Source organism: Argopecten irradians, chromosome 12, assembly GCF_041381155.1.
Source record: "Argopecten irradians isolate NY chromosome 12, Ai_NY, whole genome shotgun sequence".
Lineage (NCBI taxonomy): Eukaryota > Metazoa > Mollusca > Bivalvia > Pectinida > Pectinidae > Argopecten > Argopecten irradians.
Genome location: NC_091145.1, coordinates 40,675,852 through 40,694,696, shown reverse-complemented (window position 1 = coordinate 40,694,696; position 18,845 = coordinate 40,675,852). Strand labels below are relative to the sequence as shown.

General features: G+C 35.8%; 1 protein-coding gene across 1 annotated transcript in view; it reads left to right on the top strand.

Moving 5' to 3' along the window:
• LOC138305188 (sugar phosphate exchanger 3-like) overlaps positions 1–5,258 on the top strand; it is a 15,240-nt gene extending 9,982 nt beyond the window's left edge. Inside the window, exons 8-10 of the mRNA XM_069245622.1 lie at positions 3,191–3,351; positions 4,248–4,322; positions 5,006–5,258. Of these exons, the coding sequence (XP_069101723.1) occupies positions 3,191–3,351; positions 4,248–4,322; positions 5,006–5,214 (445 nt within the window). The 3' untranslated portion in view covers positions 5,215–5,258. The remainder of the gene's footprint in view (positions 1–3,190; positions 3,352–4,247; positions 4,323–5,005) is intronic.
• The last annotated feature ends 13,587 nt before the right edge of the window (positions 5,259–18,845 follow it).

Genomic DNA, 18,845 nt, shown 5'->3' with positions numbered 1-18,845 from the left:
ACAGTTTCCATTCCTAAATTGCACAGTTTCCATTCCTAAATTTTACAGTTTCCATTCCTAAATTTCACAGTTTTCATTCCTATATTTTAAGCCCACCATCATCAGATGGTGGGCTATTCAAATCGCTTTTTGTCCGTGGTCCGTGGTCCGTGGTCCGTGGTCCTTTCGTCCTTCCATCCGTTAAAAATTCTTGTTGCCGCTATTTCTCAGAAAGTGTTGAAGGGATCTTTTTTAAATTTCACATGTAGGTTCCCCTAGGGGTCTAGTTATGCATATTGAATTTTGGGACCAATCGGTCAACAAGATGGTCGACAGGCCGCCATCTTGGATTTTGACAATTGAAGTTTGTTACCGCTATTTCTCAAAAAGTACTAAAGGGATCTGTGTCAAATTGCATGTGCAGGTTCCCCTAGGGGTCTAGTTGTGCATATTGCATTTTGGGACTAATCGGTCAACAAGATGGCTGTCAGGCCGCCATCTTGGATTTTGATAGTTAAAGTTTGTTACTGCTATTTATCAGAAAGTGCTGAAGGGATTCTTCTCAAATTTCACATGTAGGTTCCCCTAGGGCTCTAGTTATGCATATTGAATTTTGGTACCGATCGGTGAACAAGATGGCTGACAGGCCGCCATCTTGGATTTTGACAATTGAAGTTTGTTACCGCTATTTCTCAAAAAGTACTGAGGGATTTGTGTCAAATTGCATGTGCAGGTTCCCCTAGGGATCTAGTTGTGCATATTGCATTTTGGGACTAATCGGTCAACAAGATGGCCGACAGGCCGCCATCTTGGATTTTGATAGTTAAAGTTTGTTACTGCTATTTATCAGAAAGTGCTGAAGGGATTCTTCTCAAATTTCACATGTAGGTTCCCCTAGGGCTCTAGTTATGCATATTGAATTTTGGTACCGATCGGTGAACAAGATGGCCGACAGGCCGCCATCTTGGATTTTGACAACTGAAGTTTGTTACCGCTATTTCTCAAAAAGTACTGAAGGGATCTGTGTCAAATTGCATGTGCAGGTTCCCCTAGGGCTCTAGTTGTGCATATCGTATTTTCAAACCGATCGGTCAACAAGATGGTCGACAGGCCTCCATCTTGGATTTTGATAGTTAAAGTTTGTAACCGCTATTTCTCAGAAAACCTTTAAGGGATTCTTCTCAAATTTCACATGTAGGTTTCCCTAGGGCCCTAGTTGTGCATATTGTATTATGGGACTGATCGCTCAGCAATATGGCCGACAGGCCGCCATCTTGGATTTTGACAATTGATGTTTTTTACCGCTATTTCTCAAAAAGTGCTGAAGGGTGTTGTCTCAAATTTTATGTGCAGGTTCCCCTAGGTCCCTGGTTATGCATATTGCATTTTGGTACCGATCGATGAACAAGATGGCCGACAGGCTGCCATCTTGAATTTGGTAGTTGAAGCTTGTTACCGCTATTTCTCAGAAAGTGCTGAAGTGATATGTCTCAAATTTTATATGTAAGTTCCACTAGGACCTTAGTTGTGCATATTGCATTTTCGGACTGATCGTCAAAATGATGGCCGACAGGTAGCCATCATGGATTTTGATAATTGAAGTTTGTTACTGTTATGTATCTCAGAAAGTACTCAAAGGATCTTTCTCCATATGTAGTAATATGTAGTGAAAGTTTGAAATGCAGAGAAAAGATCCCTCTTTCGTTTGTCAGACATAGATCATTCTTTGGTGGGCGCCAAGATCCCTCTGGGATCTCTTGTACAATTTCCATTCCTAAATTTCATAGTTTCCATTCCTAAATTTTACAGTTTCCATTCCTAAATTTCACAGTTTCCATTCCTAAATTTCACATTTTTCATTGCTTAATTTCACAGTTTTCATTCCTAAATTTCAGTTTCCATTCCTAAATTTCACAGTTTCCATTCCTAAATTTCACAGTTTCCATTCCTAAATTTCACAATTTCCATTCCTAAATTTTACATTCCTGAATTTTAGTTTCCATTCCTGAATTTCACAGTTTCCATTCCTAAATTTCATAGTTTCCATTCCTAAATTTCACAGTTTCCATTCCTAAATTTCACAGTTTTCATTCCTAAATTTTACAGTTTCCATTCCTAAATTTCATAGTTTCCATTCTTAAATTTCACAATTTCCATTCCTAAATTTCAGTTTCCATTCCTAAATTTCACAGTTTCCATTCCTAAATTTCATAGTTTCCATTCCTAAATTTCACAATTTCCATTCCTAAATTTCACAGTCATTCCTAAATTTCACAATTTCCATTCCTAAATTTAACAGTTTCCATTCCTAAATTTCACATTTTTCATTGCTAAATTTCACAGTTTCCATTCCAGTTTCCATTCCTAAATTGCACAGTTTCCATTCCTAAATTTTACAGTTTCCATTCCTAAATTTCACAGTTTCCATTCCTAAATTTCACAGTTTCCAATCCAGTTTCCATTCCTAAATTTCACAGTTTCCATTCCTAAATTTCACAGTTATTCCTAAATTTCACAGATTCCATTCCTAAATTTCACAGTTTCTATTCCTAAATAACTCCACAAAGATTTACTTTGCAAATCCAGCTAGATGACAGAAGTATTCGATTTGTAATTGATATTTTTTTCCTTACATATTCTATGTATTTGTACTTTTTCTTTGATTTTTCCTGATCTCTTGTCATGACAGATTTTATCCAAATTTGGCGTATTTGTCTACATGAAATTGTGCACTTTCAGCTCATAAAAGATACATAATTTTCCCTGATCCACTTTTATGAGAAAGCCATATTTCATTACCAAGCAAAACTTTTTTCGTTGACATTTTGGTAAGAACACAGATGGAAATGATATTATAAAGTTTAAATGGTGCAAAAAAAAAATAATGATATTTTGAAAACAATACATTGGAAAATTATGCAAATATTATGAGCTGAAAGTGTAGATAATTTTCTACAAGTATGCCTTTGGTTGAAATCCATCAAAAGATGAGATAAGGAAAATTGAAAGAAAATTGTTACTATAAGGTATATTTCATGGAAATATGGTTAAGGTAGATATTCATCAGAGGACATAATCTCTCACACTTTGACTTCAATTGAAATTGAACAGGGAATTTGATTTTATGGTGTTCTTGGGCCGATCGCTGTCAGGGACATCAGCGACATCCTACTATCGAAAACAGACCTCAAAGAAATATTTTTTGTTACAGTGTGTTCTGGGGTCGATCTCTCTCCGGGACTGCAGCATCATCCCTTCTGTCCGCCATCTCCCTACTTGGTTTCCTCCTCACAAGTTCCTGGGGAATCTGGTTCAACGGCCTCTTCCTGTTCCTGGCGGGAGTGTTCAACTGTGGACCAGACAGTATTCTAGGTAGACACTATTTATAGCTACAGTGTGATGACTTTGTTTACCTGAGAGGAGGTTTACCACAAAGATTGTTGTTAACCTGCTTGTTTACCTGAGAGGAATCGAGGTTTACCACAAAGATTGTTGTTAACCTGCTTGTTTACCTGAGAGGAGGTTTACCACAAAGATTGTTGTTAACCTGCTTGTTTACCTGAGAGGAGGTTTACCACAAAGATTGTTATTAACCTGCTTGTTTACCTGAGAGGAGGATTATCACAAAGATTGTTGTTAACCTGCTTGTTTACCTGAGAGGAGGTTTACCACAAAGATTGTTGTTAACCTGCTTATCTCTCCAAAGGAACTTTATTCAGAATTTGCATATTACAGAGTTATCTGCACTTGCGGATAGGTATTGATTGTGATGTCATACTTTTCGGAGAATATGACGTGAATTGCGCTCACAAAATAATGATGTTACAATCGATAACTACCCGCAAGGGAGCTAACTCTGTAATATGCAAAGACGGAATTAACATGAAGTAAGCGGGGTTGCTGTAAAATGTAAAGTTATCTAAGTATTCAAGTTAATTTAGTGTACTACAATGATAAATAATATAAAGTTTTGTTGTGTAGTAACTATTGTTGTTTTACTGGTCACTATGGAACCATCAATATAAAACAATAATGAATTTTGAGTTAAACAATTGGTCCAATGCCTTGACATCTGTCCACAAAAGGATTCATATAAGCTAAATGTTTAAAGAAAGTACCCACAAACATCTCATTCTGTTCAGGATATAAAATATGGTGGGAACCAACAAATTTCTTTGAATTAACATGGTCTCTCAGTTTATTAAATGAGATTGAGTTTTAAAACTGTATTTATAGATTGTGATAATGCTTACAATTCTGTCCACCAGGTGGAGCTGTACCTGCCCAGCTGGGAGAAATGGATGGACGGAACGCTGCTGCAGCCACTATAGGACTGGTTAATGGTAATATACATATATAAATATAAAGTGTATTATAGAAAAGCAATGAAACACTTACAATACACACAAACAGTTAGTCTGGTTTATGTACCCAAGTTTAAAATTCATATAAGAATGGAATAATTACTGGTTATCAGAAGTTCATGCAGAGTAATCCATTGTATCTATAACCTGAACAGGGTCGTATTCCAAGCTAGACGAAAGTCTGAATATGTAACCAGATCTAAATATTTCAATTCTCACTGACGTTGGACTCAATGAAACTACTTAAAAAATCCTGTTTCATTTGCTCATGAATTTGGGCATCTTAACATCAGTCTACTTTTACCTAAGAAGGCGTACATAATGTAGCTTCCTACTAAGCTTTGGCCTAGATGAGTAGATATCGCAAATTATTACGGACAAATTTCTATAATTTTAAAAACATTTTGATGAACTGTCAATTTGCAGTTTGAGGATTAGATTTGCTCTCGTCGTCAGAAAAGGAAGAGTGAGATGTGCTCTTGAAACAAATTGAATAAACTGTGAAGCAGATCATGTTGAATTTGTTTCAGGAGCAACTCAATTCATCACCCCATGAAATCGACCAAAGCAAGATTCAATTCTTAAATAAAAGAAGATATTAAGACAAAGTGAAATTTGATTAAGTTTCTAAATTAATGACATAGTATCTACTTTCATTTTAGGTTTTGGAAGTGTGGGAACGTTCATGGAAGGCCCGATCATTGGTGTCATATCTACGTGGTACGGCTGGTCAGGAATGTTCTATTTCATGATAGCCCTGTCCTTTATAGGCACTCTATCTGTGTACCGCGCTGCCGGGAAATTTAATCAATCCGCAACACGGACGATTCCAGAGGCCGAGCCCCTAGCTCTGGATAAGGAAGACGTGTAGGGGCCGTAAGGTCATGGTATTTCTCATTTTTAAATTGTGTTGGTGGTGTTGGCGGTGTTTGTAATCAATGAAGTTTTAAATGCAATAATAGAAGTATACCCGGCACTACTTAATGGTATGTGACGGGGGATATCACAATATAATAGACGTATAACCGGCACTACTAAATGGTATGTGACGGGGGATATCACAATATAATAGACGTATACCCGGCACTACTAAATGGTATGTGACGGGGGATATCACAATATAATAGACGTATACCCGGCACTACTAAATGGTATGTGACGGGGGATATCACAATATAATAGACGTATACCCGGCACTACTAAATGGTATGTGACGGGGGATATCACAATATAATAGACGTATACCCGGCACTACTAAATGGTATGTGACGGGGGATATCACAATATAATAGACGTATACCCGGCACTACTAAATGGTATGTGACGGGGATATCACAATAAATAAGATACCGGATATCACAATATAAGTATACCCGCACTACTAAATGGTATGTGACGGGGGATATCACAATATAATAGACGTATACCCGGCACTACTAAATGGTATGTGACGGGGGATATCACAATATAATAGACGTATACCCAACACTACTAAATGGTATGTGACGGGGGATATCACAATATAATAGACGTATACCCGGCACTACTAAATGGTATGTGACGGGGGATATATCACAATATAATAGACGTATACCCGGCACTACTAAATGGTATGTGACGGGGGATATCACAATATAAAAGACGTATACCCGGCACTACTTAATGGTATGTGACGGGGGATATCACAATATAATAGACGTATACCCGGCACTACTAAATGGTATGTGACGGGGGATATCACAATATAATAGACGTATACCCGGCACTACTAACTAAATGGTATGTGACGGGGGATATCACAATATAATAGACGTATACCCGGCACTACTAAATGGTTTTTGTGACGGGGGATATCACAATATAATAGACGTATACCCGGCACTACTAAATGGTATGTGACGGGGGATATCACAATATAATAGACGTATACCCGGCACTACTAAATGGTATGTGACGGGGGATATCACAATATAATAGACGTATACCCGGCACTACTAAATGGTTTTTTACGGGGGATATCACAATATAAAGTATTACATATATGTACACAATTTTAGCTGTACTGTTGATGTGGTTCATCAGTTTAATGAGAGGTTTATTTGTTTACTATCAACACATCATTTCTATGGAAGATATGGCAGTATTTTTTTTTTTTATATGAAGAAAAAGATTTTGTAACTTCATGATTTTGACTTATTTTTTCTATTGAAAGCTAAAGCAGGAGAGCAGGATATGTTTCATGTACATGTGTACATTGTAGTTTCCAAATATGGCACAATCTATATGCAAATACCAATGTAGAAGTATGTTTACATTGAATGACGTCACATTGGTTTTACTTGTGCTAATTTCTCCATCTGCAGTATTTTTAAACTCAGTATTCTGACTTGATACTTGATTGATTGTATCACCTGTATTTTGTGGGTTTTGTTTTCTTTCTTTTTTTATAATTTTATGAACCAGATAATTCCAATTTATATACCATTTTTTTCTCCAAAACAATACCTCAATCTTTGAGCACCAGCTCTGTTTTGTTGGAAGTACCACTATCCAGTTGTGTAGTTTTTGTACACTGTGCATTTACAAAGTACGAAAGGTACTCATTATTCTGATCAAATATCTGTATACTTTTTGTCAAATCCAGATCAAACAGCCCTATATCCACCTTTTATAAACTGTCATTATTTTTTAAATAAATCTTTGCAAATTTGTTTTCATTATTAAATGTAAACAATTTGTCTACTGATAAATATCAAAAGTGCTAATTATTTATTTATGTACATTTTCTATAGTTCATTAAATCAGCTTTGTACCTGTACGTGATATCTGGAAAAAAATAATACAATATATTATTACTAATTAGTGGATGTATATGTGGCTTTGATTCCATTAAGAGGCCCACTACCTTTAAATGAACAAAAATTTTAAGTTTCTTAAAAATAAGAAAATATATATTGATGGCTTAAGATCAGTTTTCAACACTAAACAACTGCGTAATCTGTGTTAAAACTGAAGAATCATTTTGCTGTTTGCCATCTGGCGTAGTGATGGTCAACTAACACGCGGTATTTAGGACAATGGCGAGAAACTTAAGACAACCCTCTTTATGAAAATGAACATTTGATTTATTTTAATTAAATTATTCAGGTGATGATAAGTGTAGTATTAATGATGAGCTAATACCTTTAGGAACTCTACAAAATTATCAATCTTGTTTTATTTTCCCATTTTAAGAATTGAAATCTGTTTCAGAAAGGTAATAGGCCTTTACAGTCACTCGTTATGTTAGCATATGTCTGATGTTCTTCACAGCTATCATACTACTGGTGATATATGCTGTATCTCATTTATATTTGTACATGGTGGTTGTTATATAACATAGCTAATCATGATGGAATTTATTCTCATTTTAATTTGTACCCTGTTTTTTCTTATATATGTCATTCTGACTGAAAAACAAAGTTATTACCCTTTACAATGTTATTAGATGTCAGTTATCTGCCTTGTTTCACATAAAACAGTAACTATGGCAATGATGCTGTAGTAAAAGACCTTATTATGATAGAATTGTCTAACAGAAAAGTGTCATAGTATTATCATGCTATTCCATCAGTTAAAGTGTCTTAGTAATGCATATTAAAGAGTTATCTGCACTTGTGGGTAAATATTGATCGTGACATCACATATTTGTGAGTGTAACATCATATATTTCAGAGAAAACAACATAAAATATTGACGTCACAATTGATACCTACCCACATGGGGAATGACTCTTTAATATTCAAATACAGACAACCTTTGACAGAACTGTAGAATTACTCATTGTAATGCTGTGTGTATCAGGCTCACAGGTTCTGTGTACTAACAGCTAACCCACTAATCCACTTTAAAGTCCTCAGAGGTCATAACCTTGTCTGCTACAACCAAAGCTAGATAGTTTGTGTTCTAGCAATGATTTCTAAAAAAATAAAAATTACCATATTATTAATGATATTATTACATATCAGTCAAATGTATGTTGCTTGTCAAATGCTGTTGACATTTGATTAAACTTTTAGATATTGTCAGTCCCAACATTAAAAGTATTCAGATATCAGTGGCCATATGTTCTTTACATTTTTACCTTTTCAGAAGTTGCTTTGTTTTACTTACACAGTATATCTGCACAGTATTCATTTTATTTGTACTATTTTATATATTGCACTGTAGTTTGTGTTTGTTGAAGAATATATCCGACTCCGGTGATAGTTCACTCCTCTTAGCTGAATTTTAGAAACATGCACATATATATAGTATTATTTCTGTATGCCAATTGCCCCAGTAGTTTTACCTTGTAGACACCAGTTTGTTCCCTATTTGGGATTTGCAGAACCTATTTACTGATGTTTTTATCAGGGTATGAATGCTTTCTTTCATCACATCTGTCACTTTTTATTGCAGGGTTACATATTTAAGCAGTGATTATAGTTTAGGTTGTGCACTGACAAACCTTCTGATCTATCTGAGTTACTTCCCTTTGCATCACTCTATTAGTACTGACAGAGTGGAATAAAGGGAAGTAACTCTGATACATAAGAATGTAATTAGCACGATATTGCAAATGTGCTGATTCATCATTGCATTTATCTGTTCAAAATCAGTAAAAACGAGGATAGAGGGGGGGAGGGGGAGGGGGAGAGAGATAGAGAAGGAGATGATAGGGAGAGAGAAATAAATAAAATAGAGATTAGAGCAAGAGAATAGGGAAAGAAAGAGGGAGAGAGAGATAGAAAGAAACGCTATGTGCTCAAAGTAATCATTTATTCTTAGTGTTGAATTTCTGTTGTCGGGGAATCCTATTTCATAGAGGTGATATATGTTAATTATAGCTGTTTACTAGTGCTGTGTGTTATAACCATTTAACATGAACTTACTTGTTTTTCTGTCTTTTGATTTCTTTATAAAAGTCTTGAGACCTTAAGGTTTGTTTGATATAATGACCTTGATTTACTTAAAGGTCAAATAGTTCAGAGTATTTATTGGCACATTGGATCCACAAAAGAAAACAATATTGAATGAATACTGTGTATGTAATTTCATGATATCATGAACTTAAATGTTTGTATTTGTTTGTTGTTTTGTTGATGATAATGTGCCTTTGTAATGATCATTATGACATCTTAATTTGATCTCTTGTCATCAGAATATACATGCATTATTAAAAAAATTATCTTTGAAAGAAATCTAATTTTAAAGTTAAAACAAAAATTTTAAGTATTGAAAAATGAAAATAATATGTTGTATAATTTGTTAAGACTGATGATATCCAATACCGTTTGATTAATTTAAATGTAATTTGTTTTTCTTTGATAACAATAGAAATAAATCTTTGTAGAAACAGATTTAATCAACCAGTTTCACTTTTCCTTTCCTTTGTACATTTTTAACAATTATAAAGTTTAGTTAGTACTTTTCAAGTTTAAAGTTGAAGTTGATTAAAAAACATCAAGGTGAGTTTTGTTTATATTGAAAAAAAATATTTATATATTTATTTTGATTATATTTTTAAGATTCAACTTCTTAATTCAATAAATGAAGATTCAGAAATCTATAGTTTGTATTTTTTTGTTTGTTATTTTTGACTCAAGTCATGATCACATTGGTGTTTTAAAATGACTAGAAACACTGACATAAAATCATCATTTACCCAAACCTGATTTATTACCAGGCCAGTACTGTGTTGTGAAGATGTTGGGCGTTGCAGAACTTTGATTTGAAACCTCTTTCTCCCAAAAGATTGATGAAGACTCATGACGTTTTTTTAACCATGATCAAACCTCATGACGTTTTTTGAACCATGATCAAACCTCATGATGTTTCAGAACCTTGATGAAACCTAATGATGACTTATTAGAACATTAATGAAACCTCATGACGTCATGGAACCATGATGAATCCTTATCACTTTCAGAACCTTGATGAAATCTTGTGACGTCTAAGAACCTTGATGAAACCTTGAGCTCATGACGTCCCAGACCTTAATGAAATCTTATGACATCTTAAAACCTTGATTAACCATCTTGACATCTTAGAACCTTGATAAAACATCATGAAATCTTAGACAATTAATGAAACCTCATGGCATTTTGAAACCTCATGGCATTTTGAAACCTTGATGAAACCTCATGACGTCTTAGAACCTTGATGAAATCTCATGGCATCTTAGAACATTGATGAAACCTCATGACGTTATGGAACCATGATGAATCCTTATTACCTTTCAGAACCTTGATGAAATCTCATGATGACTTAAAACCTTAATGAAACCTCATGACCTTGACGAAACCTCATGACATTTTAAAACCTTGATGAAACACCATGACATCTTAAAACCTTTATGAAACCTCATGACATTTTGAAACCTTGACGAAATCTCAAGAAGTCCTAAAACCTTGATATAACCTCATGACATCTTAAAACCTTGATGAAACCTCATGACATTTTGAAACCTTGATGAAACCTCATGACATTTTAAAACCTTAATGAAACCTCATGACATTTTAAAACCTTGATGAAACCTCATGACATTTTAAAACCTTGATGAAACCTCATGACATTTTAAAACCTTGATGAAACCTCATGACATTTTAAAACCTTGATGAAACCTCATGACATACATTTTAAAACCTTGATGAAACCTCATGACATTTTAAAACCGTAATGAAACCTCATGACATTTTAAAACCTTGATGAAACCTCATGACATTTTAAAACCTAAATGAAACTTCATAACGTTTTAAAACCTTGACGAAACTTCATGACATTTTAAAACCTTGACAAAGCGTTATGACGTCCTAAAACCTTAATGAAATCCCATCGCATTTTGAAACCTTGATGAAACCTCATGACGTGTTAGAGCCTTTATGAAACCTCAAGACATTTTAAAACCTTGACGAAACCTCATTACATCTTAAAACCTTGATGAAACCTCATGACATTTTAAAACCTTGACGAAACCTCATTACATCTTAAAACCTTGATGAAACCTCATGACATTTTGAAACCTTGACGAAATCTCAAGAAGTAGTAAAACCTTGATGAAACCTCGTGACGTCTTCAAACCTTAATGAAACCTCATGACATTTTGAAACCTTGATGAAACCACATGACATTTTAAAACCTGGACGAAACCTCATGACGTCTTGAAATCTTAATGAAACTTCATGACGTTTCAGAACCTTGATAAAACCTCATGACGTCATAGAACCTTGCTGAAACCGCATGACGTATTAGAACCTTGCTGAAACATCATGACGTCTCAGAATATTGATGAAACCTCGTAACGTCTCAAGACCTTGATGGGGAACCTCATGACGTCTCAGAACCTTGATGAAACCTCATGACGTCTCAGAATATTGACGAAACCTCATGACATCTTAAAACCTTGACGAAACCTCGTAACAGTTTGAAACCTTGAAACCTCATGACGTCTCAGAAACTTGATGGATCCTCATGACATCTCAGAATATTAATGAACCCTCATGACATCTTAAAACCTTGACGAAACCTTATAACAGTTTGAAACCTTGAAACCTCATGACATCTTAAAACCTTGACGAAACCTCATAACAGTTTGAAACCTTGAAACCTCATGACGTCTCAGCACCTTGATGAAACTTCATGACATCTCAGAATATTGAAACTTTATGACATCTCAAGACTTTGATGAAACCTCATGACGTCTCAGGATCCTGATGAAATCTCATGACGTCTTAGAACCTTGATGTAACCTCATGACGTTTCAAAACTCTAATGAAAACTCTTGACATTTTGAAACCTTGACGAAACATCATGACATTTTTAAAACCTTGATGAAGCTTCATGACATCCCAGGACCTCAATGAAACCTTATGAATACGATCTCAGAATTTGGATGTAATATCACGTCTTAGAACACTCATGACGTCTTAAAACCTTGATGAAATATTACGGCTTAGAACCTTTATAAAACCTCGCCTTTCAGAACCTTGGTGAAAACACACGTCCCAGATCTTGGTAAACCTTACGTTTGTTTGTATACGTATATGTACCTTGATAAAACCCCGCCTTTCAGAACCTTATAGTGAAAATACACATCTCAGAATTCTCAAACACCTCTTATAAATAATGTTTCTAAAAGTTTTTATTTCTTATAATTGACACTTTCATTATCCGTAAAGTGTTTGAATCAAACTTGAGTGAAGTGGTCAATTCCGATTGGTCTCCATGTACTGATCATAGCAGGATATGAAACTTTTACTGTCCACATCAACAAGGATACATTAAAAAAACTACAAGGCGTCCTAATCCAACAGAAAACACGTATTATGTAATTGTGAACTACGAGGGGATTACATAACACGTGTTTTCGGCATTAACAAGAAACCGGATACAGGTGAGTAAGAAACTTTAAATTAGTTCCTCGTCGGAGATACCGAGTCTAGACGGATGTACAAGATCCGACAGCAGTCAGCCAATGTACATACCAATTATGCAAGATATATATAGTGGACAGAAATTCTATTAACTTATTAACTGTAACTGTAAGGTATAGATTTTATTTAAAAAACTCTTCAACTGAGGATTATGTGTGCAATAATATATATACATGTAACTGCTGTCATAGATTCGGTTCTCATGAAGTTTGAAAACCACGTACATATGTACATGTGGCATGTCCAATGTCGTCTGTTTGTTATCTATTACGTACTTGATCAGATTGTGGTAGATTAAGGATTTTAGTCTGATGAAACACCACACGCGTATACCTAGACCACTCACCTGAGTATGTTCAGATAATGATATGGACACAAACTTGTGTTTTCCTTTAGTTTGTTCATTGAAGGTGTGTCATGTTTAAAAGGCGAGTGAAAGTCGAAGTACTCATAGAAAAATCATCGCCCTATGGTCAGTAATCGATTGATGGCTTACTTTGTGCAAGAAGTTTTTTGAAAGTGTACATAGTCCATATTTAGCGCCCTTATTTCTTTATTTCAGCGCCCAGCTGGGTACTTATGGGGTTGAATACGATACTATTATTTGTACACTTTGTTAGTAGCCGTTTAATTGAATTGAAACAAAAATAAAATTATATATGAACAATTACAAAATTATGAATAGTAATAAATATATAAATGCTGTAAGTATTGTTTTAAATGTTTAATGTCTACTCTTTTATTTCAAAATACGCAGTATACATGTACAGGTACAGTAAGTCCTCCGACATTTTGTTTCTCGCTATCAAACTCTACCAAAGGGGATTGAAAATCGATCATGATCGTTAACAAATACATATATGAGTTATGAGGTCGTCTAAGGTAATTTACATGACGTACAAACAGAGTCCGTGTAATGAACAGGTAAACAGTTGGGACATCAAAGGCTGATTCCATGGGAATACCTTCGATTATGTTTGACGTAAAAACGAAAGAAACTTAACATTATTATTCAGTATACATGTAATTTCAATATGCGCTAAGGCAGTGTTTTGATCGATATGAAAAAGTGAAAAATATACATGTACGAAGCACTTAAATCTCCCGGAGTATAAATCACTATCTTTAATACACATAGGCCTACAAATGTACGTATATTTCAATTTAAAAATAAAAAAGAGAACCTATAACATGCATATATATATGGTAACAGATTGTTAATCCACTTACATTCAGGATATGGATTGAATTACTTTCATAGCAGATTAATGCCCGGACAATAGGAAATTATCCCCTAATTTGAAAATCATATACATATATATATAATTTCTGGAAATACATCGGACGAATAATTACATAAGATCAAGAAGACGTTAACAGTGTGTCATAATCATGAATTTCGTATGGACTGACAGCAAAAAATATCTAAAATTAAAAGGAGTTTTTCAAAAAACTTAAAGGTAAAAATTAAGTTGTTGTAAAATTCACTGCGTTGCAAAAAGAGAGAAACCATTGTATGTGTAGTTTATGCCATGTCAAATCGTTAGATTACGCTGACAGGGAAATTAAGAGGTCGCCATTTACCGATCTATTTCTGGCAAAATGACAAACTATTATCTCACAGGAGTTTACTGTATAAATTATTAGTATTTAGGATTGAATAAAGGATTAAAAGATATTTTCACGTTAATGATTTCTGGTGGTGATACATTAATTCTGTAAACATTGAAAGCAATTATGACATTGATAAAAAAAATAGCAGTTATAAAACAAATAAAAATCGGCATTGTTTATTTACCTTGTATTTTGTCGTCTGGTTAAAAGCGCTTGAGTGACCCCGATCAGCGTAACTTTTCTAAGATTCAATTTACCTCCCTTACAACTTTCGTTTTTTTACGCCACGCTGTTGTCTGTCATCAGATGAAGCAGACGATATATATTTACAATCGGGATACCTACAGCTGACTATTATTTCGCCACCATTCCCCCAATGGCTAATGTTGTACTTGTGAGGTAAGATTTACTGAAATTTTGGTATTTTTATGAAACATTAATAAATTAAATTTTTTGTATCAGCCACCTAAATTTACAATGAAAATATTGTTGTTGGTACAATTATTATACAGTAGGTGTCATCTTTCTAAAACACGCCACCTACAATGTAAACCGTTTAAAACCTACAAATTACTAACATCGCATTCAGTGTAACCCGCCATTCAAAATCACGATAATATGTTTCGTTACTTACAGCCACCTACAATGTACTTACAGCCACCTACAATGTACTTCAGGACCACCTACAATGTACTAACAGCCACCTACAATGTACTAACAGCCACCTACAATGTATTTACAGCCACCTACTATGTATTTACAGCCACCTACAATGTACTTATACAGCCACCTACAATTTACTTAACAACCACCTACAATGTACTTATACAGCCACCTACAATGTACTTACAGCCACCTACAATGTACTAACAGCACATACATACAATGTGCTAAACAGCCACCTACAATGTACTTATACAGCCACCCTACAATGTAATAACAACCACACTATGTACCAACCACCTTACAATGTACTATACAGCCACCTACAATGTACTAAACAACCACCTACTAAATGTACTATGTCAGTACAGCCACCTACAATGTACTAACAGCCACCTACAATGTACTTACAGCCACCTACAATGTACTAACAGCCACCTACAATGTACTTACAGCCACCTACAATGTACTTATACAGCCACCTACACTGTACTTACAGCCACCTACAATGTACTTACAGCCACCTACAATGTACATAACAGCCACCTACAATGTACTAACAGGACACCTACAATGTACTTATATCGCACCGACAGCCACCTACAATGTACATTAATAAGACACCTACAATGTACTCTATTACACCTACAATGTACTTTTACAATGCACCAGTACATACAATGTACTAACAGCCACCTACAATGTACTTACAGCCACCTACAATGTACTAACAGACACCTACAATGTACTAACAAGCCACCTACACACTGTACTTACACCACCTACACCTAGCCACCTACAATGTACTTTATACAGCCGACCTACAATGTAAGGGGACTCATTCACCACCTACAATGTACTTACAGCCACCTACAATGTACTTACAGCCACCTACAATGTACTTATACAACCACCTACAATGTACTTACAGCCACCTACAATGTACTAACAGCCACCTACAATGTACTTATACAGCCACCTACAATGTACTTATACAGCCACCTACAATGTACTTATACAACCACCTACAATGTACTTATACAGCCACCTACAATGTACTAACAACCACCTACAATGTACTAACAACCACCTACAATGTACTAACAGCCACCTACAATGTACTTACACACCACCTACAATGTACTAACAGCCACCTACAATGTACTTATACAACCACCTACAATGTACTTATACAGCCACCTACAATGTACTAACAACCACCTACAATGTACTAACAGCCACCTACAATGTACTCACAACCACCTACAATGTACTAACAGCCACCTACAATGTACTAACAACCACCTACAATGTACTTACAGCCACCTACAATGTACTTACAGCCACCTACAATCTACAGCCACCTACAATCTACAGCAACACCTACAATGTACTTAGTACAGCCACCTACAACTGTACTAACAGCCACCTACAATGTACTAACAGCCACCTACAATGTACTTACAGCCACCTACAATGTACTTATACAGCCACCTACAATGTACTTACAGCCACCTACAATGTACTAACAGCCACCTACAATGTACTTACAGCCACCTACACTGTACTTACAGCCACCTACAATCTACTTACAGCCACCTACAATGTACTTACAGCCACCTACACATCTACTTACAGCCACCTACAATGTACTAACAGCCACCTACAATGTACTAACAGCCACCTACAATGTACTTACAGCCACCTACAATGTACTAACAGCCACCTACAATGTACTTACAGCCACCTACAATGTACTAACAGCCACCTACAATGTACTTATACAGCCACCTACAATGTACTAACAACCACCTACAATGTACTAACAGCCACCTACAATGTACTAACAGCCACCTACAATGTACTTATACAGCCACCTACAATGTACTTACAACCACCTACAATGTACTTACAGCCACCTACAATGTACTTATACAGCCACCTACAATGTACTTATACAGCCACCTACAATGTACTTATACAACCACCTACAATGTACTAACAGCCACCTACAATGTACTAACAACCACCTACAATGTAATAACAGCCACCTACAATGTACTAACAGACACCTACAATGTACTAACAGACACCTACAATGTACTTACAGCCACCTACAATGTACTAACAACCACCTACAATGTACTTATACAGCCACCTACAATGTACTTATACAGCCACCTACAATGTACTTATACAGCCACCTACACTGTACTTACAGCCACCTACAATGTACTAACAGCCACCTACAATGTACTAACACAGCCACCTACAATGTACTAACAGCCACCTACAATGTACTAACAGCCACCTACAATGTACTAACAACCACCTACAATGTACTTACAGCCACCTACAATGTACTACAGCCACCTACAATGTACTTACACCACCTACAATGTACTAACAGACCACCTACAATGTACTAACAGCCACCTACAATGTACTAACAACCACCTACAATGTACTTACAGCCACCTACAATGTACTAACAACCACCTACAATGTACTAACAGCCACCTACAATGTACTAACAACCACCTACAATGTACTAACAGCCACCTACAATGTACTAACAACCACCTACAATGTACTTACAGCCACCTACAATGTACTAACAGCCACCTACAATGTACTAACAGCCACCTACAATGTACTTACAGCCACCTACAATGTACTTACAACCACCTACAATGTACTAACAGCCACCTACAATGTACTAACAGACACCTACAATGTACTAACAGCCACCTACAATGTACTAACAGCCACCTACAATGTACTAACAACACCTACAATGTACTTAACAGCCACCTACAATGTACTTACAGCCACCTACAATGTACTTACAGCCACCTACAATATACTTACAGCCACCTACATTGTAATAACAGCCACCTACAATATACTAACAACCACCTACAATGTACTTACAGCCACCTACAATGTACTTATACAGCCACCTACACTGTACTAACAACCACCTACAATGTACTAACAGCCACCTACAATGTACTAACAACCACCTACAATGTACTAACAGCCACCTACAATGTACTAACAACCACCTACAATGTACTAACAGCCACCTACAATGTACTAACAGCCACCTACAATGTACTAACAGACACCTACAATGTACTTATACAGCCACCTACAATTTACTAACAACCACCTACAATGTACTTATACAGCCACCTACAATGTACTAACAGCCACCTACAATGTACTAACACAGCCACCTACAATGTACTACAGCCACCTACAATGTACTAACAACCACCTACAATGTACTTATACAGCCACCTACAATGTACTAACAACCACCTACAATGTACTAACAGCCACCTACAATGTACTAACAGCCACCTACAATGTACTAACAGCCACCTACAATGTACTAACAGCCACCTACAATGTACTAACAGCCACCTACAATGTACTTACAGCCACCTACAATGTACTAACAGCCACCTACAATGTACTAACAGCCACCTACAATGTACTAACAGCCACCTACAATGTACTAACAGCCACCTACAATGTACTAACAGCCACCTACAATGTACTAACAACCACCTACAATGTACTAACAGCCACCTACAATGTACTTATACAGCCACCTACAATGTACTAACAACCACCTACAATGTACTTATACAGCCACCTACAATGTACTACTACAGCCACCTACAATGTACTTAACAGCCACCTACAATGTACTTAACAGCCACCTACAATGTACTTAACAGCCACCTACAATGTACTCACA